The sequence below is a fragment of the Perca fluviatilis genome, chromosome 1, assembly GCF_010015445.1.
Source record: "Perca fluviatilis chromosome 1, GENO_Pfluv_1.0, whole genome shotgun sequence".
Lineage (NCBI taxonomy): Eukaryota > Metazoa > Chordata > Actinopteri > Perciformes > Percidae > Perca > Perca fluviatilis.
In genome coordinates, this window is record NC_053112.1 from 23,923,224 (window position 1) to 23,950,298 (window position 27,075).

A 27,075-nucleotide genomic window follows, 5' to 3' on the forward strand; every position below is an offset into this window, starting at 1 on the left:
TGCACACTCATTTAAAAGGCACCCTATGGAAGTGGGTATCAGCAGTCTCAGTGTTTGTTTTCCACACTTCCACTTTCATTACTGTACTGCATCGTTCTCGTACTTTACCTGAGAGAGATGTTCTCACATTGGGATGAGGGTGGCTTCTACTCCAATACATTTATTAAACAGCTGTAATTACTTTGAAGGTGAAGGGTATATGAGTTTAATGCATTGCCATAATTTACCCAATATAAATTAAGTTAGCTCTAACTCAACCACACAATAATGAATTACTAATTAAAATCGAATAGTTTAATTCATAGATATATACCACTGTCAAGAGCTATTTTTCTGCATAAGAGCAATTTTGATACTAAGTCCATGTTACTGCTTATACTTGTGTTTTTTTTTAACTTAAGTAACATTTTGAGTATTAAACTGATAATGTAGCATTTTTTACTTTGTTTCTTTGAAGTACTTGTATTTACACTACATTTATTTAACAGCTATTAGTTCTTATACTTTTAAGATTTAAATGTAAAATTTTACACACAAAACATATGATCAGTTTAGTAGTAGAGTTTCTAAATAAAGTTGTTTTAAGACATGATGCAAGTACTATATGACGTAATTGGTTCCATCTTAACATTTCCGTATTAAAAGATCAATAATAATGACCCAATAATGTAGTAATGTATCACAGAGAGGCTGTTTTTCTGCATAACGAGTACTTATACTTTTTAATATTTTTTATAATTTGGATAATAAGTGTTTTTGCTAAAGTAAAAATTTTAATGCAGAGCTTTTACTTGTAATGGAGTATCTTTATGGGGTTGTATTTTTACTTTCACTTCTGAATACTTCTTCCACCGATGGTAGTCCTTTTGATACGGCAGACATTTTTGACTCACTTTTACTTTTTTACACCATATTGTATATGCTTTTCCATCAGACCATTCACAGCTGCTACAGATCAGAGGAATGTCTTTTATTATCTCAGCCCTGAGTCTAGATATCCGCCTGCAAGCCGAAGAAATATTTTTAGTGGTGTAAGCATAAATTTGAAAAACATATTTGAGATAAAAAAAATAAATCAAGGCAGATCATGAAAAGTGACAATAAATCACTGCACCTTGTGATTGATGGAAGAACTATTCTGGTTCAAACACCTGGGACGTCTACAGTATGTATTGTGTATTTAGTCCACATCCGTCTCTCACTGAGTAGAAACATTCATGTGCTGACTCCCATACATGCTCCCATAGACAGACTATAGATTTGACTGAATGCACATCACTTATATGTGGGGTACCGCAGTGGTGTGAGATCATTTGCATAATCTCCCATTTAAAGAGGGATGTGCTGGAAGCCGGTGGGGGGTTGATGGTAAGGGCTGGGGTGGAGAGTAGGGGAGGGTGTACAAAGTGCCCATTGTGCAGTCCCAGGATAGGGAAAATGCCCTGTAGGGCCTGGTTTGTGTGTGTGACTGAGAGTGTGTGAATGTTTATCTCTGTGTGTCTGTGTGTGGGAGCCACACCTGTCAGGAGAGCCTGAGGGAAGCAATGAGACCACTATAGAGAGAGAAAGAGAGAGAGAGAGTGTGTGTGTGTGTGTGTGTGTGTGTGTGTGTGTGTGTGTGTGTGTGTGTGTGTGTGTGTGTGTGTGTGTGTGTGTGTGTGTGTGTGTGTGTGTGTGTGTGTGTGTGTGTGTGTGTGTGTGTGTGTGTACATATAGTTGAATGGATTTTATTAAGACAGCAAGAACATTAAAATCTGTGGGCTATGTCAATCTTTAATGTCCTAATTGTTTCCCTTTTATTAACTTGGCTTGTTATTGTCAAACACACACACACACGTACGGTCACATACACTCCCACACACTTCTTCCCACACACAGCAGTAACCACACTCTTCCTCATGCCAAATCATAATCTACCCAAGACGCAGCAGGCCGATAGGATCAGACTACAGAAATAATGGTAAAATCTGATTTTTGGGGGGCTTTCGAGGAAAAGAGCCCAGAAGTGCTGAAATAGCTGGTAGCTGTGTCTCTAATGGTAAAACGTAATGCTCAGCAATCTGCTTAATATCCCTGCCGCACTCATTAGATTAGTGAACATTAAGGAGATTGGAAGATTTGCACTCTATTGTTTTATTATGGCAACACACGGGCACAGAGGCTATACTGCTAATGGCAGGGAACAACAGGAGGTTACTGTGTCATGTGTAGTGTGGAGGCTGTGTGGGGGGGTGATACAGGTGAACAGACAGACGGACAGGAACAAAGGCAAATCCTCAAATGGAGCAGAGACATAGTTAAGAATTCAAAACACCTACCATTCACAAACAAACACACACACACACACACACACACACAGAAACATTTCTGAACCCCTACAACATCAAAAACATCTTTGTACAATTATATTCTTTCTTCATCAGTATGGGAAACAGTAGCAGCCCGAAGTTGTCCCCCTATTAATGACTAATTCCTCGGCTGGTTTGGCTCAGGGCAAAGACAGAAAGCTGTGTGTGACCACCACCAGTAAAAGCAGCACCGTGCTGGGATTCAGGAACGTTATCTGAGCTCAAAGTCCTAATTCCACACTGGGAATTCTGCCATCAGTAACATAATAAGTCCACTTTGGCTGTGAGGGAGAAAGAGAAAGGTCTTTTTTTTGTTGCTCTGGAGTCTTGGCTCCTTCGGTTGTAAAGTTCCTCTGGCGAGCGTAAACAGATCAACAGAAAAACAGCTATTTTATTTTGCAGGCTCCCAGCCGTTGCACAGGCTAATAAGAATAACTATTAAACTCATGTTCTGGGTCCCAGGGAGGGAATTCTTTTTGGGAGAAGGCACGTTATATGACCTGAGGTCTATAGGGTGTTTTATACTGCTGGGGTAAACAGAGATTAGTACTGCACATATCCACTGCAATCGCAATACTTGTCGGCTTATTTCCCAAAGCCTTTACAATCCTCCGTTTCTTCTTTTTGACCTGAAATTTGTCTCATGTCAGGAAAGTTGGAAATTGAAAACAATTGTTTTCAAAACCAAATGTTAACATCATTTTGACCTGAGTTATTTATTTAGGCCTAACGTAAAGCAGGGTTTTCTCAGCGTTTTGGGCTCTGAGACAAACTTTGGCAAAGCCCAAGATGATCCATATTCCACATAGCTTGGAAAAGGATACACAAAGCTTTGAAAGAACGACAGTGAACTCAGTGAACACTAGCTCGGAGGAAAACACAAGATTATATGAACATTTACTCAAATGTTAATAAAGGAGCATTGCTTTTATTTCCTTAATATTTCAAAAACTGATTTGGTAAATGTCTGGGTTCTTTCTATGGTGATGATTGTTTCTCTATGCAAAATATGGTCTTGCTCTGATGCAACAATGAGTTTTTGCTTTCAATTTCATTAGCTGATTTCTTTATGGGGATTTAACCTATTCTGTTGGCAGGGCTCAGCCCTAACTTTTTAAAGTGGTTGCCAGCTTGGCAACCAGGCAGAAGCTTTTGGTTGCCGAAATTGACAATACGGTTGCCATGTTTCAAACTGCCTATATTTGGAGCAATTAATTTCTTATCTAACTACACCACACATTTTAATAATGAAACAATGAGATAATGGCTTGCAATATAATTTCCCATCCCTCTCAAATAGGGGTGCAACGGATCACAAAACTCACGGATCGGATACATTTTCAGACCAGCACAAAAAAGGGAAGAATTTAAATGATTATTAAAAATGTAATAACAATAACTTTTAACAATAATACGTTTCGATTTGTTTTTATATATTTAAAAAAAAACTCAAATATTGAACAGGTGGTTGCCAAAGGGGGCAACCAGAGGCCACAAAAATGGTTGCCAATTGACTAAATCTGTTTGCCAAGGGGAACTGTCGAGCCCTGCTGTTGGTATTTTTTTATAAACCTAATAAACATACTGGCTCGATAAAATCAACTACAGTACAGCGTTGAGCCTAATGTGAAGCAGAATTTAACCAAAAGACAAGGATCTCTGTGTGCACAGTTACATCCAGGTGCGCTACCATTAGCTATATAAACAGGCAGCTTTAGTCTTCTCCCAAAGGCAAAAAGCTTTGTTTGTTATGTTATTTTGGAAAGATTTAAGACAAAATCCTTGTCATAATGTATTGTTTATTATATGATGATTTAAGGATAAAAAGTCTGTCATTTTATATGAGTTCTTGGTAGATGATAACATAAAACTGTAGGAAGCAAACCTTTTTTTGGGGGGGGGGGTTATTAGTAGAGCTCAGAACAGGAGACAAAGTTCTTTGTTTGTAATTTAATGTGATATGTAAGAAGTTATCTTCTTGTCTGAGAATTATTTCACCACTACAATAGTATTTTTGGTGTAACATCGTGTAGGAATGGGTACTTGTTTGTGCAATACACAGTAATTAACAAGCATAACAAACTATTTGAATGGTATGGGTCAGTGTTGTAATGTATTCACACTGGGAAAAAATTACAAAGTAAAGTATAGTCAAAGCAGAGTGTGTGCATACTATTGCTAGACTTTTGAGCGTGCTGCTGACACTATTCTCCCATAATGCAATGCACAAAGAAAGAGTTACTCACAACTGGAAAAAAATTGAATAAAAATGTGGACGGTGTTGAAACAGCCCCAAGAAAGATCTTTGAAGATAGCAAACAAGTATTCAGTCTTTAGTCAGTTTATTTGGCAGTGACTTCCCAAAGTCACATCCGGTGTTACATGTATTGTACAATTTCCTGTTAGTATAAAATAGCAATAACTGTATACTATGACAATAAGTATGTAAGATGGCTTTAGGACACGGCTGTGTTCAGGTTCCAATGAATCTGTTGATGAGATGTAACATCATATACAACCCACTAGAGGCCACTAGAGGCCCTGTCCGTCGGATTGCACTGATGAACATATGAGAGCATGTAGTTCTTGATTAGGCTGCCTTCAGCCTAAGTGTTTCAAGAAAGAAATTATGGGAGTAACTTTTATATGTTGCACAGTTTAAGGAAGGCTATCTTTATTCAGCCTAAATTCAAATCGGAACTTGTTCTACGTGTGGAAAGATTTGGCCAAAATTAGAGACATGCTGCAGCTGCTCACGGCTCCCACTCACTGCACATTAGTGGAGGCTCGATTGCACTGAAGTGTGCGGTGACTGCTGAAGCCAGACCAGACCGCAAAACTGTAGTTTCGCTTTGGACAAAGACCACTTTGAGGTCAAGGAACCATCACAAAAAGAACAATAATTATCATTGTCATATATTACTTTTAAACCAAACACACACTCAGATTGTTATTTGCATGGGTGCTGTGGCTTTTGCATTCATCACTAACAATTGCACTCACTGTTTTCCAAATTACTTAGGATGGGAGTGCACAAAATAAATTTGCGCGCACACACACGCACACAGTCTAACACACACACAAACATTAGCAGGGACAAAGAAAGATGCCAGTATGAAAACATTAACCATCAGTGAAAATCCACAGCCAATTTTAAAGTTAGCACTTGGATTTGAGACTCTCTGGGGTAAGTTTAACCAAAACAAACACAGAATGTACTTGCAGAAAATGCATGTATGCTGTTTACTCTCAGTTCTTTTGTTGTTGAGTTTATTAATAATATGTCATAGCCAAAAACATGCAATATTCTGTTTTTATGTCATCTTTACATGTATACAATTTGAAAAGCATTAAAACAGTAAGATTAAATGCTATAGTTATTTGTTGTGTGTGTGTGAGCACACAAAGTTGAACTTTGGAGCTGGCTTTGCTGCTGTCCTGAGTTTCCTACCAGCGTCTAAGTATTTAACCGAGGTTGGCACAAAATGTCCATTACACACACACACACACACACACACACACACACACACACACACACACACGAGCGCACACACACACACACGAGCGCACACACACTTAAACAATTGTATGCTTTATAAGGTGCCCACCGGTGTCATGGCAACCCCATATCCTCAGCAAGAGGGAAGATGCCCTGTGCCAAAAAAATGCCATGGTAACTTTTTTTTTGAAAGCCACGTTGCCCAGAAACCTTTGAAGCTTATTAAGTGAAACCAGTACGGAGACAAATGGACAGGGAGGGAGAGAGAGAGGGATGGGAGTCCGTCCTGTTCCAGGGCCAAAGTGGGTCTTTGTTTTAGGGAAGGGAACATTGTGAACCTGCAGTGAGGAGGCGCAGCTTGCTCGCTAAAGGTGCCTTGAAGTTTTTCTGTATAGATGACAAGTCCACCTTAACTTAATATTACTATGATGGTGCATTCTGTTTATCAGCTAAGGTTAACATCCATGTTGAGCTCACACTTTCTCATCTTTAAAGGGTTGCACCAGTCTGCTAGCTGGCATGACATGGTTTAGGCAAGAAGTGGGTAATGGGCAATATTTGGTGTGTGTGTGTGTGTGTGTGTGTGTGTGTGTGTGTGTGTGTGTGTGTGTGTGTTCTCTTAGCTTTTTTAATGTGTGTATTTGTGTGTGGGAAAGCATTTTTACTAATGATTGTTTAGCCTACCTATATATAAGTGTGTGTGTATGCCTACATGTGTTCATGTATGTCTTTTTCTCTCTGTGCAGGTGTGAGCAGGTGTGTGTGTGTGTGTGTGTGTGTGTGTGTGTGTGTGTGTGTGTGTGTGTGTGTGTGTGTGTGTGTGTTGTGTGTGTGTGTGTGTGTGTGTGTGTGTGTGTGTGTGTGTGTGTGTGTGTGTATGTGTGTGTGTGTGTGTGTGTGTGTGTGTGTGTGTGTGTGTGTGTGTGTGTGTGTGTGTGTGTGTGTGTGCCCTCGCTGTGTAATTAAATCAGTCGATTTCTCCTTGAGTTAGCTTGTGGCGCCAGCGGTGCTGTCCAGTGAGACAGTGTCAGGGTCTGCCAGTTTCATTAGCCCTGATGGATGACCTCATGACAAGCTCTCACTCACCTACACTTCAAAAAGAACACACCAACTTTAGATGAGTGGAAAAGTGAATTTGTGTGTGTGTGTGTGTGTGTGTGTGTGTGTGTGTGTGTGTGTGTGTGTGTGTGTGTGTGTGTGTGTGTGTGTGTGTGTGTGTGTGTGTGTGTGTGTGTGTGTGTGTGTGTTTACGCATGCCAACAGAGACAGCGGGAGTGTTTCATTTCATGCCCCTGTGCTCTGAAACTTATGTGTGTTTGTATGCGTGTATTTCAGTGTTGTAATTATGTACACATGTTATGAGCCTGCAATTACTTTTTCATGTTTTTAATCATATGTGTGTGTAAGTGTGTGTAAGTGCTGTACAGTGTGCAAAGTAGCATTGTGAGCTGGGTGTTGTCCCTCTTGCACCATGTGTGCGTGTTTGATAGGATCGCTTTGCGCATGTCTGTGTGTACTGTGTACACTGTGCACCAGGGGCAGGGCTCGGCGCTTAGTTAGGATTTTTGGTGGCGATTTCCATATTGCCTGGGGTCATTTGGGCACGGTGCCCACTCCTGGTGCTGTGGGTGCCCGCTGAGGCGTGGGGAGATTAAAGCGGGCGCACGGTGCCACAAAGGGGCCTGTCTAGTGCTTTTTAATTCCCCTAAATTAGGGCACGGTGCCAAGGCAGCTCCCTGCTATGGTAAACACTCCATAACTGGCACCATAACTACTGCTCAGCAAGACACAGAGAGAGAGAGACGCTGAACACTGGAAGAAAACATTCCCTCACTCTCTCTTTTTCACACACTTGGACACACATGCTTGCATACTTGTAATTAGCAGTCTGTAGCCTTTGCTAGTTTGTGGGGGTCTTGGTAATTCGCTATCATTCACATCACTTCAATCCTATTCAATGAGTTCAGTTGCAATGATGTCAGAATCACCAGAGGAATGTGCATGCTGGTGTGTGTTTGTGTGAATGTATTTTTGTGTCTGTAAATTTGCACACCCCGAGGGCAGTGGCACACCACAAAAGAAACAGTAGGTGGACACTTGGTTGGTATTCGTATGTGTCTTTGCGTGTGTGTGTGTGTGTGTGTGTGTGTGTGTGTGTGTGTGTGTGTGTGTGTGTGTGTGTGTGTGTGTGTGTGTGCGCGTCTGCATTCATGCCCTCAGGGTAGTGGCATGCTGCTAAAGGGCTAGTGTACGGACACTGGGGTGTGTGTGTATGTCAGGTCTCTGAGGTCCTTTTCTCTGTCTGCCTAATCCAAATCCACTTTCTGAGGTGCGGCGTTGGCATCACTACATCATCTCAGAGCTCTGCCAGGGTCTGTTGGTTCGCCATCAGATCTCTGATACCTGTGTATCCTGTCTAATACATTTCTGTGTTTTTGTTTGCATTTTATTAAAACCATATAGTAAAAGACGATCCGTAGGTTTAGACAGAAACTGTATCGTTGCTGCGCTGAAAGTGAAATTTATTTGGTTAATTTTAAAGCAGGTACTGGGTTTTTTCTTTGTCTTTTCCATATTTTCTTTTCTTTTGTAAGAGTCACACTGGCTTTGGTCAAAACATGTAGGCATGTGAAGTGTGATGCAATATACGGGCCTAGAGAATGTCTTGTGTGTGTCTGTTTGCACGTATGTGTCTGAATACAAACGCCTGTGTTAATCCCAGTCTCTCCCAGCATCTGGAGCCTTGACACAGTTTAAAGGGCTGGCTGTGTCCGCACAGAGCTGGGCCAGTGCTCACAAACACACACACTCATGCAGCTATCTAGGGCACCAGAAGGCCCAGGCAACGCCAAGGCAGAGGCTGCCCACTTTGGCACCACGAGGTGGGGCTGCGCTGGCGCTTTGGGGGGTGGGGGGAGAAATGGCAAGGGTGTGTGGTAGGTGCTGGGAGAGAGGAGGGGAGAGGAATGATTGGGGGTGAGGTGTGTGTGTGTGTGTGTGTGTGTGTGTGTGTGTGTGTGTGTGTGTGTGTGTGTGTGTGTGTGTGTGTGTGTGTGTGTGTGTGTGTGTATAAAGGGAGGGGGGCAACTGGCATGTGATAATAACCCTGGGAAAACGCCCATTCCCTCTGAAGAGGAAGGTGCAGACGGAGGGTGGTGGTGGTGGGGGGGACTAGTAGGGTGTGTTTGTGTGAGAAAGAGAAAGAATGAAATGCAGACAGAGAGCAGGGTGTGTGTGTGTGTGTGTGTGTGGGTGTGTGTGTGTGTGTGTGTGTGTGTGTGTGTGTGTGTGTGTGTGTGTGTGTGTGTGTGTGTGTGTGAGTGTGTGCAAGGTTTTAGGTGTTGAAGGCACTAACTCCAGTCTTGGAGTGGCCTATCCTAATGTTCTTATGCTAATGTCGTCTCTGTCATAGCTTGGAGGATAGGTGCTACTTTTCATTCACAGCTTGGCATAGCAGAAGAAGAAGAAGAAGAAGAAGAAGAAGAAGAAGAAGAAGAAGAAGAAGAAGAAGAAGAAGAAGAAGAAGAAGAAGGAGAAGAAGAAAAAGAAGAAGAAGAGACGCCTTTTTGTTTCTTCCTCTGATTTTTGTTCTCTCTCTTGTCTGTCCCTAAAATACCTCTCCACCTAGATCCATTAATAATCCCTGAAACTTTAGGACACACTCAAACACATATGTACACAGGACAGAGAGAGGGTACTATCCCTCTCTCTTGATGCTGTCTGCACCCCCTACAATCCCTCCCCACCCCCCTTACTATCCTCTCTCCTCTATGTAGCACCACAGATGCCCATGTTGCCCTGCAACAGCTGTCTCACCATGTGCCGTACCAAGTGTTGCCACCCAATGGAGGGGAGAGGAAGTGAGGAGGAGGGAGTATTTGAGTGGGGAGGGAGGAGGGGAGGGTGCTGAATTTGGATGGGAGGGACAGGGTCATGCATATTATTATTTTTTCTTTGTTTTTTTTTCATCCTAATAAGGAGCTGTTGTTGTTTCTTGCTTTGTCTTGACTATCATTGTATAATCATAATATTTTATTGCATCTTCACTCACTCTTCTGTTTCCTTTATCCCTCTGACTCTCTGAGTGCCTTCCTCATTTGGTTCTGGATTCGGTCGAGGTGATGGCCGGGGCCCATGTCCCGCCCCCCCCCCACCCCCTGGTCACAGGAAGCCCCTGGAAACAAAGTGGAGAAGAAGGGGACGTCAGTCAGCGGGCGTCCTCCTATTGGTGCAGCAGGTAAACAGCACTTGTGGTGACCAATAACCAGAAGAGGGATGCATAGTAACAGCAGGGCATGGAGAGAGGGTATTTTCAAATGCAATCTCTGATCCAACAAGTCAGGTGCAGGATCCAGACTTGATTCAGTGACAGAACAAAATGGAGGGCCGGGATGGTATGCCGCCATTTTGGGGCAAAATATTTTGAGTATGCATGCCATGTCTCCTAATTAAGTAGAAGTAAGCAGTTCAGACTGCAGGGCAAAGCCGTGGCATAATCATTAGTGTTTTGAAAAAAAATTCAATAGTGCAATATAATAATGAACAGTATAGATTTGCCCTTTCAGAACAGAATGTAATTTGAAGGTGCCACAGTCACTACTAAGCCACTCTAAGTATTCTGCTAATTACAGAAAATTATTTTAAAGACAGACATCTGTGCTCACAGAGTAAGCCATACCTGTGATTTTAATTTGAATTGTGAAATTGGAAAAGTAAAGCAATGAGGCGAAAAAAGATGCCAGGACAGATGGATCCAAGAGTTGTGTACCATCCGAGAAACTGATGCCATATACTCTTCCCCTGTGGTCTTTGCTGCATGCTAAATGAATGCAGTCGAGAGTTTAAGTCGCCCAATAAAAGAAAACTAATAAAAAAGTATAAGATAAAGTAGGAGAGGAGTTGTGAGCTAGTGTGGCACAGCACCCTCCTTGTGTATTTGTTCATTTAATTTTGAAGGGATGAAAGCAGACAGGCATAAAGAGGGGCAGACGTAGAGAGATCACAGCATCGTGTACCGTATTGGCGGGTAGTGTGCCACACAGTCTGCCTCCTAAAGCAATAAATCTGAAACAGCATAATAGATAAATGCAATTGAGAACACAAAATACCCTGCGAGGGAAAACTAATAAAAAACGGAGTGATTAAGTGGAATCAGAGCTCTTAGGCAGTATCTGGAGATGGGGGCTGTCGCCATACAAAGACCAGAGCGGGCCAACACAACAGATGAGAGAGCATAGGGACGGGTGGCCGATAAAATGAGGGCTAAAAGCAGAGGGAACGAGAGACAGATGATGGAAGCAAGGAAAGGAGAGATGGAGGAGAGAGAGAAAGTGAAGGATGGATGGGGCAGCAGATCAGAGGGAACCTCTAGTGTGTCTTGCTCTCCCTTTAAAGAAGAGCCAGGAAAACAGATTAGGAGTCCTCTTTTCTCCTGGGGGAGCACACACACACACACACACACACACACACACACACACACACACACACACACAACCTCCATTAAACCACCCTCCTCCTCTCCACACAAACATAAAAACGAACTAACTTTTACACTGCACACGCCGCTGACCTGCCCGGCCCAGAACAAATCCACTCACATGCCCGTTCACAGAGTGGGTGGAGACGTGGAGACACAATGACAGCCTGTGTGTGCTGCAGTTTAGGTGACCTCACATCAGGTCACGTTTGCTAACTGTTTATGACACAAAGAATAATTATGTCAGTAAATGTCGCACAAATACAGACCGCAGTGTGTCATTGTGTCCTGTCTTGAGAGCAGGTTGTATGTTTAATATTTTATTTGAATGGCATTTGATAATAATAATAATAATAATAATAATAATAATGATAATAATAATCAAAATAATAATCAAAATAATAATCAAAATAATATTAGTATTATTTTTATATTAGGGCTGCTGCTAACAATGATGTTCATTAATGATTTATCTGACTTAGTTCCTTGATTAATCAATTATTTGTTTATTTTAAGAAATTGCAAAGAAAATATAAAAATGTCCATCACAATTTCCCAGAAACCAAACTGTCTTCTTTTGTCCAACTATCCAAAACCCAAAGACATTGAACCTATCAAACCTATCAAACCTACCAAATCGTCACATTTGAAGGAGCTGAAGCAAATGTTTCTGCATTGTTTGCTAAAAAAGAAATACTTTTTTTAGGTTTTACTGATCAACTAATCGATTAATCAACTAAAAGTTTTAGTTCTAATAATAATCATAGTAATTAGGGTCACCTTGTTTGTCATCCACATTTTTGCTGATCCAATATGTGATTCAAAATGGAGCTAATGTTTTATCAGTTAAACTGTGTGTGCATGGGTGCGTGTGTTATCAAAGCTGAGCCTAATGTCAGCCATTGATAAACCTTTGCCCTGACGAAAGACACGCCAACACTTATGCACACATACTGGTCTCAGACAAAATTCTTGGAAAAGTGAAATCTGTTTTCAGAAACACAAATGGCTCGTGACATTCTTCACGTCACGTTCAACGTTTCGGGTTCATAATCTTTGACTCTGAGCTCTCACTGTAAAATGTGTAGAGCATGATAAGGCTTTATAACTATAGAAGTACTCTTAAACACACTCAATTAAAAGTGTACTTACTTAAGAGTAAAGTATTATCAGCTAAATGTACTTTAAGTTTACTGATGCATTAATATATAAGCAGCATTTTAATCTTGCAGATGGTCGAGGTGGAGCCGGTTTTAACTACTTTATATACTGCCGGGTAGTTTAATCTAAATATCAATATACATGATATATATACAATAAATCATATTTTATAAAATGATCATATGTTTAGTATGCAAAATAATTAATCTCAAACTGTCAGATAAATGTATAGTAAAAAGTACATTTCCAGCTTAAAGGTAGTGGAGCTGAAGTATAGAGTAAAATAAAAGCACCTCAAATTTTACTTTCCACATAACTGGACACACGAGGGACGGGCACAGATCAATTGTTTATTGTTATTATTATGGCTGGTCAACTAGAAGACCTTTAAAATAATGTTTTCTGACATTGTCAAACAATTAAAATGTCCTTTTATGACTACTTTAAAAGATCATATCAGGAATGCATTTTAGGTTATGTATACAATACGTGAAATAAATGGAAGGAAGTTGTCTTTATTCCAGAAGCTATTAGTTGCGGTACAAGAGAAACACACCTTGCATATTGGTAGCCAGCTTTGGGTTGATCATTGCCATTATGTGCACTGCATGTCAGCTGTTTCCCTAAAATATTCTGTATCTTTAGATTGCTTTTGTCTGAGCGCATTAACTTTTATAGAGTTTTGTTTAGTATTTTAAAGTAAATTGAATGTATAAATAATTTTAATAATAAGATAAACAGTATATGGTAAAATCTAAGTTTAATTTCCTTTCATTAAAACACTTAGAAAAGGAGTAGATGGCGCTTTTTATTTTAGTCTGACATACTCTACCTATTTTTTATTAAAGTGGACTACCCTCTTACAGTACTTATCAGGACATGGGGACTCTCTCGCCAAATGTCCTCTCCATCTTTGCTGTCAACGTCTGAATAAAAAGACAAAAATGCCCCCAAAACAATAGAAAATATAATAGACATAAAAATATTGTTCATTCAATGTTTTTGGCCTCAGCAGATCATTTCAGCATCACTTTAGATCATTTTAGAGGCCTTGTTGTACAGCGCTTCATAAAATAAAACATATAATAATGTATTATTGTAACCAAGTGAGAAAACTCTCCTGCTGCTGCTTCAATATCTGTAGGTTAAAAAGTCTCCATGACTGTGTAGTGGGAATGTGCTCGGCTGGCAGCAGCAATGTGAACATACTCCACCCTCCATCCCATTCTCCTGTGCCAGGGCCGGGCATTCCTCACCCCTCCAATAGCCGGTTAGTACCCGCTCTTTTTCTCTTTCTTTCTCTTTCTGTTGCACACAAACACACAGAGACTCACTCTTTTTTGTCCCTATGCGACTACTTCAGACCAACTATTTCCTTCCTTCCTTACTTGCCACATACATTTCTTCATTTCCTCTTTGCAGCCGTCCCATCCATCGGTCTTCCTTCATTTCCCTTTCCTTCCTTCCATCTTTTTTTCCCTCCAACAAACCCTCCATCTCCTTCGCTCTCCCTCCTCAGCTGCTCTCTCATTTGGGTTTATTTGCATGGCGGAGCGTAAAGGATGCAGACAGTGTGAGCAGGGCCAGCAGAGTCCTCCTGTGCCCATCCAGGCCAGGGCTGAGATTTGTAATGCTAGACAACACTCGGCAATACGGGGATAAAACCTGGGCCGCCGCAGACAAAAAGAGCCTTGTTTTTTCCTTTCCACCGCTTATTGCACTACTCGCATGGAGGCGCAGAATTGTCTGGGCCATTTCTTTTAGCGGGAAGAGGAATGATGATTGAGAGGGAAAAAAATAGTTCCACCGAGTTTGACATATGGTCTTGGTGCAGAGTATATTTTGTGTAAGGCCAAATGAGTATTTAATTTTCACTGCAGCAGAGGGCGGTGAGAGCAGGAGATATGCTGCAGGAGTCAGAGGGAAGAGTGGCAGCAGGACTGAGGCCTTTGTTTTTTATTGTGTTGTGCTTTTTTAGCTGTGCAGTGTTTTTTGTGCACTGCTGGCAGTGCTTTGAGTCTAAAATTTGGCTTATCATTTAGGTATAATAGTCACTCAATTCTCCAGCTCAGCTATATTTGCTTTTCTTTATTTCTTCCATCTATTTGATTGACCGTCCGTAGTTCTTTTTGTGATCTTGTTAGGCCTTGGTAGTTTAATTGTGCACAGTAGCTTTGCAAATTTGTACATTTTGTAAATAGCACAATAAAGTTGTCTGGATGAGCTGCCATTTCCCTTTGCATTGTTTTCTCCTTTTTTTTTCTTAAAGGTCCGTGAATGTCTTTCTGTTTCACCTTTACTTCTGAGGACATTTGTTATTTTCACCTTGGTCCACCCTGAGTTATATTGCTTCAGTTTATTGTAACAATCACCATTTGTAACAACATTATTTCGCTTTACAAATCAGAGTGTTTTGAGATTTTGATTTGCGGACAGAGGAGGGACCATTTAACTCAGTCATGTTGTGCTACATAGACAGGTGCGTCAAACATCTGTTCGATTTCCATATTGCTCAGACACCACATTTACTCTGTAACTACTTAAACATAATCTGAGATGGTTCCTTATATTGTTATCCTTATTGTGCACTTCAATATCTAGTAATTACTTTGATAAAATGTGTGCCTGATGATTAAAGACGTCTGTTTACGTTTCTCTAAACTCGTAAACACTTGGTGCCAAATCCATCTTTGATAAGTGAATATTTGTCTGCTGCAATTTATCACCAGCAATGAATCGGCTGGTCTCTTCTCTGATAATTAGTTTTTAACATGTCAGTCATGGTTTGCAGTTCTATTCCAGGATCTTAAACTTGTAATTTTTAGGAAAGAATCATTTGAAGGTTTACAGACTTTAGAAAAAACAGTCCCTCCATGTTGTCTGAACTCTGCCTGCCTGATCCCACAATGTGCCCTTCTCCTCTTACAGTGAGCTTTAGGGAACATATTGCCCACATAATGTTGGGTCTTAAAACAGTGTGGTATCAGAGTCGTTGTGGTCTGCAGTAATGGCTGGTTTAGAGGGCTGTGGTGAGATCCACCATTCAGGGCTTCTATTAACCCAAAGCTCAGCCTAATTGACACTTCTAGGTTGCTTTACATGATCAGGGCTGACGCACGCCAGTACATTTCCTCCAGTTGGTTTTTGTAACTTTTGTAACATAAAGAATTTATTTTTTAGATTTACATTTCTTCCAAAGAACTTTTAAAAGGAACCCAACTTGTTAACTTTTCCTTGGGTGGCTCCTTTTTTTATTTTGTTTTGATAATATAGCCTAAATCAAGGGTTTATGCCAACAACCATTTGTGTTATTTTGTTATTGTGTCCCCTGTTTCCACAAAATAGAAGAAAAAAAAACGTAATGGCCGTGGTGGTTGAGATGTGGCTTTAGGTTTTAAGACATTTCATCCACATTATTTTAAGAAAAAAATATGCCATAATTGAAATGAGGTCAATAAGCATATGGTGCATCAGCATCAGTGCAAAGGAGTATAAATTATTATTTAAGCCACATTCATAGACAAATGCAAGTAGGTTTCTTCAAATTATTTTCAGATGGACAAAGTATTTGGTCTATTGTTCTAATAAAACAATGTATAGCTTTTAACAAACAACTTCACCGTTTTTCATCCATACTTTAATCATTATTAGTGATGTCGCGTTTTTCTTGTATATTTAATACTTTAATGTCCAGCCACATGTAGTTCAGGTGTACTTCTGTTTTAATTTTAGGCCTGTTCTTCGAAATTCCTCATAAATGATAAATATACCTTATATAGGCCAGCTAAATTTACAGCGATTATGTGAATGTTGTTAATTACTGCACAATGTGTTTATCTGTGTTAGTTTGCTGTGCAGTGTAGCCTACCCTCAGATTTGTTTCACAGGTAAATGCACTCATAAGAGTCAAAAAACGTCTTTTTTTTCAGCATTTTTTTTTATATTTAAAAATATGTTTGCGGGCCATTTCTTAAAACGTAGGCTACTTTACTTGAGCAAGCCTCGCACTGCACATTTAGTGGTCATCTGTATGTCAAATAGACACCTGACTGTCATGCTGAGAATAAGGTTATTTTCGATTTATACACTGGACAACCATGCTACACATTTTGCTCGTTCTCTAAACACATTTTGCTCGTTCTCTAAACACATTTTGCTCGATTGTTTTCGTTTTTCGTTTTTTTTACCTCAAACTTGCAGTAGGCTAAATCTGTCTGGCCTTCTGCAACTTCCGGGCTTCAGTAGTTGCTCGTGCTGAGTACACAGTGCGGTCGAACTGTACAAACTGTTAATTGTGAATTAATTAAGAGTTAAGAAAGAAAAAAATCGTGTCGTGGGATTATTTGGGGTTTAGAGGGACATTTTGGTGTTTTTCCAATAAACTGGTCATTCTCCAAACAGGCCGTCGGGCATGTGTGAGCCTCCCAGTCACCAGCATCTGTAAAAAAACCACACCAGAATTAATATTCAAACAAAATGAAAAGAAAAACAAATTTAGGAAGGTCATGGTATAAACTGTGAAAATTATACAATCGCTGGAGGCTGATGTCATTCAACAAGTAAATCATCACAACGCGTTGATTATGAATTCTAGGTTGTATTTTATCTAATTATCATTATTAGTGTTGTTTCATTTTTATATTATTATTACTACACTCAGTGCGACTGATGAGTTGTTTATATTTTTTGTGCATGGGAAAGTATAGCCTACTGATAATTATTTTAATGCACCTTTAACCCTAGGTGGTTATATAATAATTCATTATTCATCATTATTATAACTACCTGCTGAACTTGTCGCTACTGCAACTTGTAGTTTGATTCTGATGTCCCAACTAATGACCAGAGTTCATCGTACAAATAATAACCACAAGTTTAAAATGATTACTTAATATTATGTATTTATTAATTTAAAATAATCAACATTCAGAAAGGATTTTTGCGGTCAGTGTCGCAAAAAAAAAGACTCACGTTTGAGCTCATGCACATTTATAGACACTTTTTTTAAATGAATTAAATTGATGTGTAATAAGACAATTTTATTTTTGAAAAAAATGGCCTTTGACTAAGTGTTAATGGGCAGGTGGGCAGTCTGCAGTAGAGAGAGCTTAGGCTAGGCCCACATTATTTGTCTTTGTGTTATTAACAGAATCTGCTTTTGATTAAAGGGTCTTTTTGGTCTCCATTTTGAACATTAAAACTGTGACACCAATTAAAACGACAAATTGTATATCGCTGCTGTTAAGCAAATGGACCCTCCGTTACCTCAAATTCTTTTTCTTTTTTTTTTAAACGCCAAAAATCCTCACGTCATCCCACCACAGACACACTATCGTGTAAATGGAATAATCCAAATTGGGCCGAAACAAAAACTTAAATCACAAATTCAGTGACTTGAATAATTGATGTGGCCAAATGTGTGGGGAGGTCAACATTTAATTATTGATAAGCCGTCATGTTGGAGGAATGTCATTAGACGTCTGCTTTAAAAAAAAAAAGAAAAAAAGACGGATAACGACACAGGCACAACTGCGAATAAATAGCCTACGTTTGACACGCAGACGCAGGCTCAATGCCCTAAAGTGTCAATGTAACTACATTCAATAGGCCTATTTCATTTCATAATGTGTTGTCTTGATTTAAACGAAGTGTTTGTATTAGTTTTGCAAAGCCTGAAATGTGAAATATGAAACAAAAATAACAATCGATTAGCCTGGGGTGGGTTTTCGACTTGTATTTATTTTTTATTTGAATATTTTCTGAAATTAGCCTATAGTGTTTACGTTTTCTTGGGTTTGGTGAAATCACTTTTATGAAGACATTTTTGAGGGACTATTTTATTTGTGTCATTCTCTTTTTGGGTGCTACCACAAGTCCTGTTGGACACGTAATGCTCTTCATCCCAGGACAAAAACCGTTACATAAAAAAACTCAATGTCTTAATTTGAAATAACGTTTTGAACTTCCCTTTGGCCTTTTTCCTAAATAATCCCAGAGGATGTCCACAGGTCGTGTCTTTCTGTTGTCTTGGACGGATCTGTTGCTCCTGCTGCTACTACTGCAGGCATAGTCTCCAACAACTATCAGCACTTTCATTAGAAACAGCAAATTTTGTGTTCTGGAGTCATTTCCCCAAAGTCAGATCTTCCACTATATGTCTGTAGGCCTACTCTGTATCTCAGTCACATTTAATCCTGTTGCTTCACTGCTTCATTCTGTTGGGAGACACTCAATCTGTGTTAGGGAAGTGTTTAATAAGCTTTAAAGTTTGCTGAATTCCATCATTGCCATTACACTTAACGCCATTATGAATAAAAATAATAATTCTAAGCCTAAAATATGGAAAATCCTGCTTTCAAAAGCCCTCTGAACCTCCTCATATTCACTCAACTTCTGGGGACACGTGGTAACATAGCTTTTGATATTTTGAATGTGATCAGCTGCATAGAAAATCACTGGCACTGAGTGACTAGACTTTCCTTAAATGAACCCAATGAACCCATTTTTGTGCTTGATCTTTGCTCCAGATTGTGACATTAAAAACTACGTAAATCAAACTCGGAGCAGCTCGGGTCATGCCCAGCCGTGCCCACAGTGCCACTCTTGGAAGCTCCATGCAGGCGGTAGGTAGGAGCCAGTGCAGCCCTAATCCCCGCCGTCCGTGATTTAGCCCTTGGTCCTCCTAATTCTCCTAAAGCCCCAGCTGCTCCCCTGGACGCTCCGCTCTCTCCGCGACAGACTGCACACCGCTCGCTTTATTAATAATTCACACAATAATTCACCAGTTCGAGGCTGTCGCACCGTCCCCCCACCTTCACTGTAAACAACTGCCCCAGTTCCTCGTCTATTAGTTTTCTGTGTGTGTGTGTGTGTGTGTGTGTAAACAGGACGCACGTTGCTGAGGTGAGCTATTTAGTGGCTGATATTTTGTGGGGAGGGAAGTGTGGGCTATTTGTCGCCGCTGCCGGAGCGCACGGCGAGCTTCCATTTTACGCACCGAGGCATCCAGAGCCCCGCCGGAGCCCGGACCGACTAGGCGTCGCTGTGCAGGCATTCTGCTATCGGCGAGGCTGTAGCGATCTGAAGAAGCAAAACGCAAGCTGCTCTTTCATCTCGTCAGCTTTGAGGAGGAGGCGGCGAGGGACCAGGGGTGTCCCCCCGTTTGTGTGTAACTCCGCGTGTGTGCGTATGTGTGTTGTGTGTGTTTGGAACAAGAGAGAGGAGAGAAAAAAAAAAAAAAAAAAAAAAAAAAAAAAAAAAAAAAAAAAGAAAAAGAGAGAGAGAGAGAGAGAGAGAGATACGAGGGTAAAACAGATCGAACGCGCGGCGCGGGAGACAGCCGCTTTTGGACACGTTTTGGAGACAGAAGCTGCCCGACTGCAAAGGCAGCACACGGAAAAATAATATAAACAAAACTTACTTTGCATGACCTCTTACGTCCATTAATTAAAAAAAAAAAAAAAGTGTTATTTTGTATTATTTCGGGGAGCTTTTAAGCGTCTCCCAATCTGCTGGACAAGTTTGGCCGCTGAAGCACGCACCTCGGGACTCTGACGCAGACGTCTCTCTGACTTCTTGCTGCTGGACATGGGCGCATCTGAGGCCAAACTGCGGTAGACGGAGGGCTCGGAGCCGCTGTCCTCTTTTCCTCCTATCTCTGCAGAGTGGACCCACTTTTGAAAGAGCGTGTTTTTTTCTATCTGGGCCTAAGGCCGACTTGTTTAAAGGTCCTTTTTCTGCTTCCGGCAACAGCGAAGAGACCAAGTCTTCCTCCCTCAGCCCTCACTCCCTCTCTCACTTTTTTGGAAGCTGAACTTTTAAAGGAAAATGGGGCATTGAGAGGGTTGGCAGATCTCCCCACCCTATAATGGTACGTGCTGTGTAACTCAATAGTTCCCCTCTGTTGGGTCTATAGGGTAAAGTCTATAGGACTGAACATAACATTGCTTGTGTTAAACTGAATCCCCGCTGTTAGTTTGAGGGTTTTAATTTCTTTGTAGAAGATCAGCACTGTGTTGGACGCGCGGAGTGTGGGGCCATAGATGACGACACAACGCACCTGTGTTTGGGTGTAGATTCACCTTGCTGGTCTGCCAATTTTGATAATTATGAAGCATCTAAAGTCACACTGATTGACCACATTTTGACAAAAATTGAATATGCTGATTGCCCCATATTACTTCCAAAACCACAACGATGTGTTTTAATGCAGCTCTTGTTTTATAGTATAAATGTCTTTTTTTTGTGAACCTAACTTTCCTTGCTCGTAATTCCCTTAAACCTTCCTCAACATAATAACGTTGTAATAAGTATATGTCTAATATGATACAAGCCTAAAACACATTTTTTTCCTAATTCAAACTGTTTTAGCCTCACTGATGGGTTAAAATTGTGCAGGCTGAATTGTTTGCAGATGCGTTTGAGTAGCCCAGTAAATACAGATTGACAAAGTGGAGGCTGATCTTCCTTCTCAGCCCAGATCAAACAGAATAAAGCACATGTATGCGAGCACAGACTGCGGAGATTTTCAAAGCCCAGCATAGCTATGTGCGGTATTCATCATTATGATGATGACATTATGAAAGCATCCTAAATCCGTGTGGCGCAGGGCTGCTGCACCGTTCTCCACCTTGCACCCTGAGTGTCTTTTCTGTCTGACTGTGCCTTTTTTTTTTTTATATATATATATCAATGGGCACTTCATTTGCGTAGGCTAGTTGATGACACTTATAGCGACTACAAGGGGGTGGGGAGGTGAGGTTACACACAGACCGTCTTTGTACCCCCGGAACAAGTGCGAAAGCAGCATGAATAATAAGAGCACCTCCGTGTATTAAATGCTGTTTAGAAAATCAAGAGGAAGAATCTCTGGTCTAATGATGATCTGATTATATTTTTATACACTGCAGCATTTATTTCATCAGATGATTACTAAAGAATTCCTTGACATTAAACCGTCTCTGTCATGTTGCATTTCAAAGCTTTTGAATTGTAATGACCTCATGGTATAGTTATAATGGACTAAATTTGTGACCTAGATTAGAATTGATCTTCATTATCAGCCAAAGAGATTACTGTTAAGGTACCATAATATGACATGTATATAGCTCACAGGGTTGTTCTGTTGAGCTCTTGGTTTAACAAAGACCTGTTCAAATATTCTGAGGTAATGATGGGAAGCTTTTGTAGAAACATAGAAACTCATTACTTTATAGGGGATGAATACAGTATGCACATGCCAGAAATTATTCCGATTTTCTTAGCAATACAATATTCCTATCGCACCAATGATATGGCTAATTCTAATGGTAAAATATAATGGTTTATATAGACTGAAACGCTATCTGAATATCATTTTTGACAATGTCTTTGTCTCACCAATAAAAACGATAAACATTCAAAATAATAAACACAAGACACATAAATGTCAGCAATACAGCAAAAAATTTGCAATAGTTGCTACAGCTTATGCGAATGAAAACTCCAGGCATGAGGATATTTTATTGCTGTTTATTCATTATTAACAACTAACTCATATACAGTTTTGTTTGCTGGAGTAGTTTTAGATATTGTCCAGACACTCAAATTCAGACTCGAGGGGACTTTGAGTGTCATCAACAATATGCAAAAGTGTCTCGTCTATAAAGTAAAATCATTATACAGAGCATCTATGACAAGTTTTCATTCAGTCTGCCTCTGCTCAATTATTGTCATCAAGGAACTTCACAGGAGCAACTTGATTTCAGTTCCCAAGATGAAAGACACATTGTTCGCTCGTGTGAAAACATACTTTTAGGCGTTTTAAATATCAGTTAGAAGAACAATAACTTCATTAGAGGGGTCAAAAATGCCAAAAATGTTTGTGATGATGTGACACTGAGTCATATCTACACAACAACACAAACAGGCCTTGAGTGGTTCAAAATGTCACATTTCAGGCCACATGTGATTTGTGATGTCAGCTGAACAATTGTCTTCCTAAGGTGAATGTTAGACAATGGTTCACAATTGGCAGTGATATTACAATACTCACTTTGTTTTGATTGTGGGCCTGTAATTTTGCAGTTGGTTGCACTGCAGTTGTTGCAGAGAAAACCTGCCAACCACAGAACCTGTCAGTCACATCAAAGTCAAGACTGTTATTGGTGCCAAGCTGGGAGGTGGGCGTTAACCTTACATTGTATTTAAATACATTTTTTAGAGTATCATTTCAGTGGGTTGGAAGTTGGTGAGACATTTGAAATGAGCTCAACACGCTGCCTTATTGAGTCATACTGAGTGTGTGTATGTAATGTAACTCTATGCTTCCTGGTCTTTGTGGTATTCTCTGCTGTATTAGAACCATAACCACAAGAAAATCTCCCCACGGATCAGTCCTTGTGTGACACAAAGGGCTAATTGTACCAGTCCAAACCTCATTGTTAAATGCACATAGCCAGTGCGGCGAGGCCTTAACTAAGTGTGGTTCGGCCAATAAAAAGGCATGAATAAGGATCCATGTAGGAAAAGGGATGCCAGTGGCGTTGGGTTACCTAGTGTACGGAGGTAGCGTATGGTGCAAGCAGTGTGGCACCGAGATGTTGCAGCCCGGGAAGTTCAGTGTTGTGTGCCTGTCAAGCAAGATCAGTAGTTGACAGGCGAGGTGCCAGGCCAAGAGAATCTCGGGGTGTGTCACAATGTGCACTCTGTTTAAACTTGTTTCACTGTAACAGTTTTCCTTCAAGAATGTATTGATTTTTTTACCTGGAGTTGGGACAGCTATTGTTAAGGGTGGCATAGTTTCTATCTATTACTTAGGAATTAAAAAACTTTAACCTCACCCAGCTGATTTGCATATAAGCACTTTTGATTCAAGCCGCACACACATACACATAAAAGTTGAACTTCCTGAATGAGTGGAATGTGTTTTGCCTCAGTCATGTGAAATAATTTTATACTCCTGCTTCCTGCAGTCAGGCCTCCTTAACAGAAACTGTTCACGCCGTGTGCCTCATGCCTCATGCCTTATACAGCCCCCACCGTTTACTATTGTGTAAATAAAACACAACTGCACAATTAAGCCAAATGCAGTCTTTAGCACTGCATCTTGGCTGTACTTCTGACCCAACAAAACCTTCAGGACCCACAAGTGGAGTGAAATAATTAGCCCCACTCTGCTCAGCCATCCATCTATCCTTCTTTTTTTAATGCAGCCCCTCAGTTTCTCATCTTCTTTCTTATTCTCCCCGTTTTTCCTCCACCCCCCGAGATGGCTGTGTGAAAAATTGTATTTTTCCAACATTTCTCCCTGAGGTAGCTTTGGCAGGAACTCACACGGCGGCCATTTCTGCCTTTCATATACCCCTCACACACCGTGGAACAGATCGCCGGTGCGGCCCGGCGTCTTTGAAGTGGTTGCCATCTCACGCAGGTTGGCTGGACTCTATCCTCCTCTCTCCCCATCCCCCCGTTCTCATCCAGGCTTAAACTTGGCAGTGTTATTTTCAGCCAACCAAATCATGATGATAAGACACAATGGTGGTGATAATAATTATAGTTTTTAGAAGATGGACTGACAGCGACGATAGTGCTTGTGGTTGATGCTTGTGCAGCAGCCAGAATAAATGCTTTCTGGAAACGAGGGCCACACCAGGTGTGTGAGAAGTGTAAGTTTGTGTGTGTCTAGGTGGTGAATGTGCATGTAAGTGTGTGTGTTTGTGTGTAACTTCAAATGTGAGATGCAGAAAGACAGATAGACAGAGAGGAGGATCATTGATATGTTGCCATTCATGTGCTTTAAAATGGAGCCATCCGAGAACAAATTCCACCATCAGGGCCTTTCATACACAAAGCTCTGTGGAGGTGTGAGTGTGTACATGTGTGAGTGTGCGCGCGAGTGTGAGCAGGTTTCGGAGATCTCACCTCCAAAGAATTTGGCCATATGGTCGTTAACATATACCCAGAGAGAGAGAGAGAGAGAGAGAGCGAGCCAAGGAAAGACTGTGTGAGGTAGTGAGGGAGAAAGTGAAAGGGAAGTGTCTTCTTTTGTCAGTGGAGGCAGCATGAAAGGCAGATTAAAACAGATCCTATACCCTTACCTTCAGATGGCTCAGACAAAAAAATCAAAAAAAATCCTCCATCACATCCCCTACTCCACATATTTGTGGAGTGGGAAAATCTGTCTTAATTAACACATTTGCATTGGGTGATGATGGACTCCAAATAGGTCACTGACTCAATCTACCGCCTCCGAATCTTCCCTCTAAAATGTTAATTAAGGAGGGCTTTGAGATTTTTTCGCTCAGGGCTGGCCATATGGACCGGGCATATGCTCTATATATATAGTACAATATATAATTCATACACTGCTGCAGGAGAGAGTGTTTGGGGGCCTGGAGTTTTTTTGGGGTTTACTACAAAGGGAGTCAGTATGTTCTGGCCTCCCCAGTGGCAGGTACAGAGCTTAGCCTATTCATTAGCTTCATGTTATTCACTGTTGCACAATGGGATTGAGGTTCATCAACACCTGTTTCGTTGGCTGACGACATAAACAGGGCATTTAAATTCCTCTTTGTCGGATGGTTAATATAAAATGAGAGCAAATGATCTATTGTTGGTGTGCCGTTTGCTTTTTGTGCGTGTTTTACATTGTTTCAAAGAGCTCCTTGGGTCAAGTTAAAGGATGAGTAATATTGAGATTATCTGTACATGTATGTACAAAGATAATTAAATAGTCAGTATGTTTCCTCACATACTCCCAGTTGAACCAGTTCTCCCAGCGCCATCCTACCAGACACCCATTCACCAGCAGAATAAGGCAGTGGCAGCCAAGGAAAACAGTTCTTTCCCACCCGTAGCTTTTTGGGTCCGGCTCAGCCAATCAGAAGAGGCTTGCTAGTGCACCTGACCTTGTTTCTGGCCAGACACAGCCAATCGCAGAGGCTCCAGCACACCTGATGCATTGTGGTCGGCTTGCTGGTGCGGATGCGGATCCAGGCCATTATTCTGAGCACCGGCCAATCAGATGCATTGTCTCATTATCAGACACGTGCGGCCTGGCAGACTTTGAGTGATTGCATTTTGCATTGTGTGTGTGTGTGTGTGTGTGTGTGTGTGTGTGTGTGTGTGTGTGCGCGTGCGTGCGTGCGTGTGCGTGTGCGCATCTGAGGAACCCTGCTACCCTTTCCCAAAATGCTTTGCAGCCTTATCAGCAGGCCTCTCTCAATCCGTTCCTGGCTTCATCCTCTTCTTGAGACTCAACAATGGGCACTGTGTTGCCCCCTTAAGGAGCTGGAGGCCTCGGCTATAAAAAGAGACTAAAAATAAAAAAAACATGTTTATGGACTAATAAAGATGATTAGAAATCGCACAATTGCAGAAAAATGGAAGGTTTGCAAGCGCAGATTATCTGTAATAAAAAGCTGAGGGGAGAGACGGGGGAGAGAGGGAGAAAGAGAGTTAGCTGTACAGACCTCTCATTGCGAAGGATATGAATAGCCTTTGTTTTCACCACAACTCAGGGCTGTGTGGTCTGCCAATGTCTGGCTCTTATTATGGGGTTTGTGTCTGCGTAAGTGGCATGCACGTGTGCGTTGGTGTGTGTGTTGCTGTGTGTTTGTGTGCGAGGCCGAGAGCACATGGGCGAGGAAAAAATGCATATATGCGTGCAGGTGATTATATTTTCAGGAGGGTGAGACTATATATGTGTGTGTGCACTTAAATGTTTCCACACACCAGATACACTGTTTTCTCTCTGCTCCTGTTCAGCTAAATAAATGTGGCATGGGGTCTCGGGCTGGCACAAGTGTGTGTGCACGCTTTTTTATCCGTTAAAGTTGTGAAATGAAATAGGATTTCACAGAACGGCACAGCGGCTGTGGGATTTGGGGCTCCCTTCGGCTAAGCAGAGTGGGATAGGTTGATCCAATCAACGGCAGAACTGCAAGGAGAGCCCATTTCACAGCTCCGGGCCTTGCCAGAACCCTGCCTGCCTGCCTGCTTGACTTAGAATACAAATGAAGCTCCCTGAATGCACACTTGCACACATGCATGCATGCATGCTGGTACTACAGACAGTCTGGCTGGGGATGTATAGTGCAAGAGTTGTTAGCAGGCGCTGTGCTTTCTGTGAATAAATGACACTAGTAGGGGTTATAAGGCTGTCTCATATAGTACAGGTACATTTTAGGATTGTCTCACAAAGGGGAAGCATGAAAATAAGTGTTTGATCCTTGGGGTTTCAGGACACGATTGGTCAAAAAAATATCCTTCTGGATTTTAATATAGTCTCAGAATTTTTTTAACTGCATTATTTCTGAGGACCAGTGTAGCTTAATGTTTGTTGGAGAACAACAAATGTCAGATATACATTTCAATGATTTAAATGTTTTAATAAATTGTATTTTTAAGTTTATTCATCTTACTGGAAACTTATACAAAGCAACAGGTTCATGCATGCGCTAAATTAGCAAACGCTAGAATTTCTGGTGCCTAAGTGTAAAAAAGAAATGGTTGGGATCCGCTTCCTAAGACAGTCGTTCATATTATGACAAAATCACTGTACTATTAAATCCATGAAAGTTTATTTGAATAACCATCATTTTGTTTGTTTT

General features: G+C 41.0%; 1 protein-coding gene and 1 long non-coding RNA gene across 4 annotated transcripts in view; one reads left to right on the forward strand and one right to left on the reverse strand.

The window, feature by feature from the left end:
• Positions 1 to 9,387: 9,387 nt before the first annotated feature.
• nfixa (nuclear factor I/Xa) overlaps positions 9,388 to 27,075 on the forward strand; it is a 121,551-nt gene continuing 103,863 nt past the window's right edge. Inside the window, exons 1-2 of one of the 3 annotated variants that reach the window (XM_039795651.1) lie at positions 9,388 to 9,707; positions 9,933 to 10,084. In XM_039795651.1, the coding sequence (XP_039651585.1) occupies positions 9,632 to 9,707; positions 9,933 to 10,084 (228 nt within the window). In that variant the 5' untranslated portion in view covers positions 9,388 to 9,631. Of the gene's footprint in view, positions 9,708 to 9,932; positions 10,085 to 13,735; positions 13,755 to 19,770; positions 20,355 to 27,075 lie in introns of those variants that run through there. The other 2 variants (XM_039795664.1, XM_039795657.1) reach the window with 2 other exon arrangements.
• On the reverse strand, positions 14,186 to 20,145 carry LOC120556236. Its single transcript, XR_005638830.1, has 2 exons — positions 20,026 to 20,145; positions 14,186 to 16,922 (listed from the first exon to the last, which is right to left on the reverse strand). It is a non-coding gene; the product is annotated as an uncharacterized LOC120556236 (long non-coding RNA).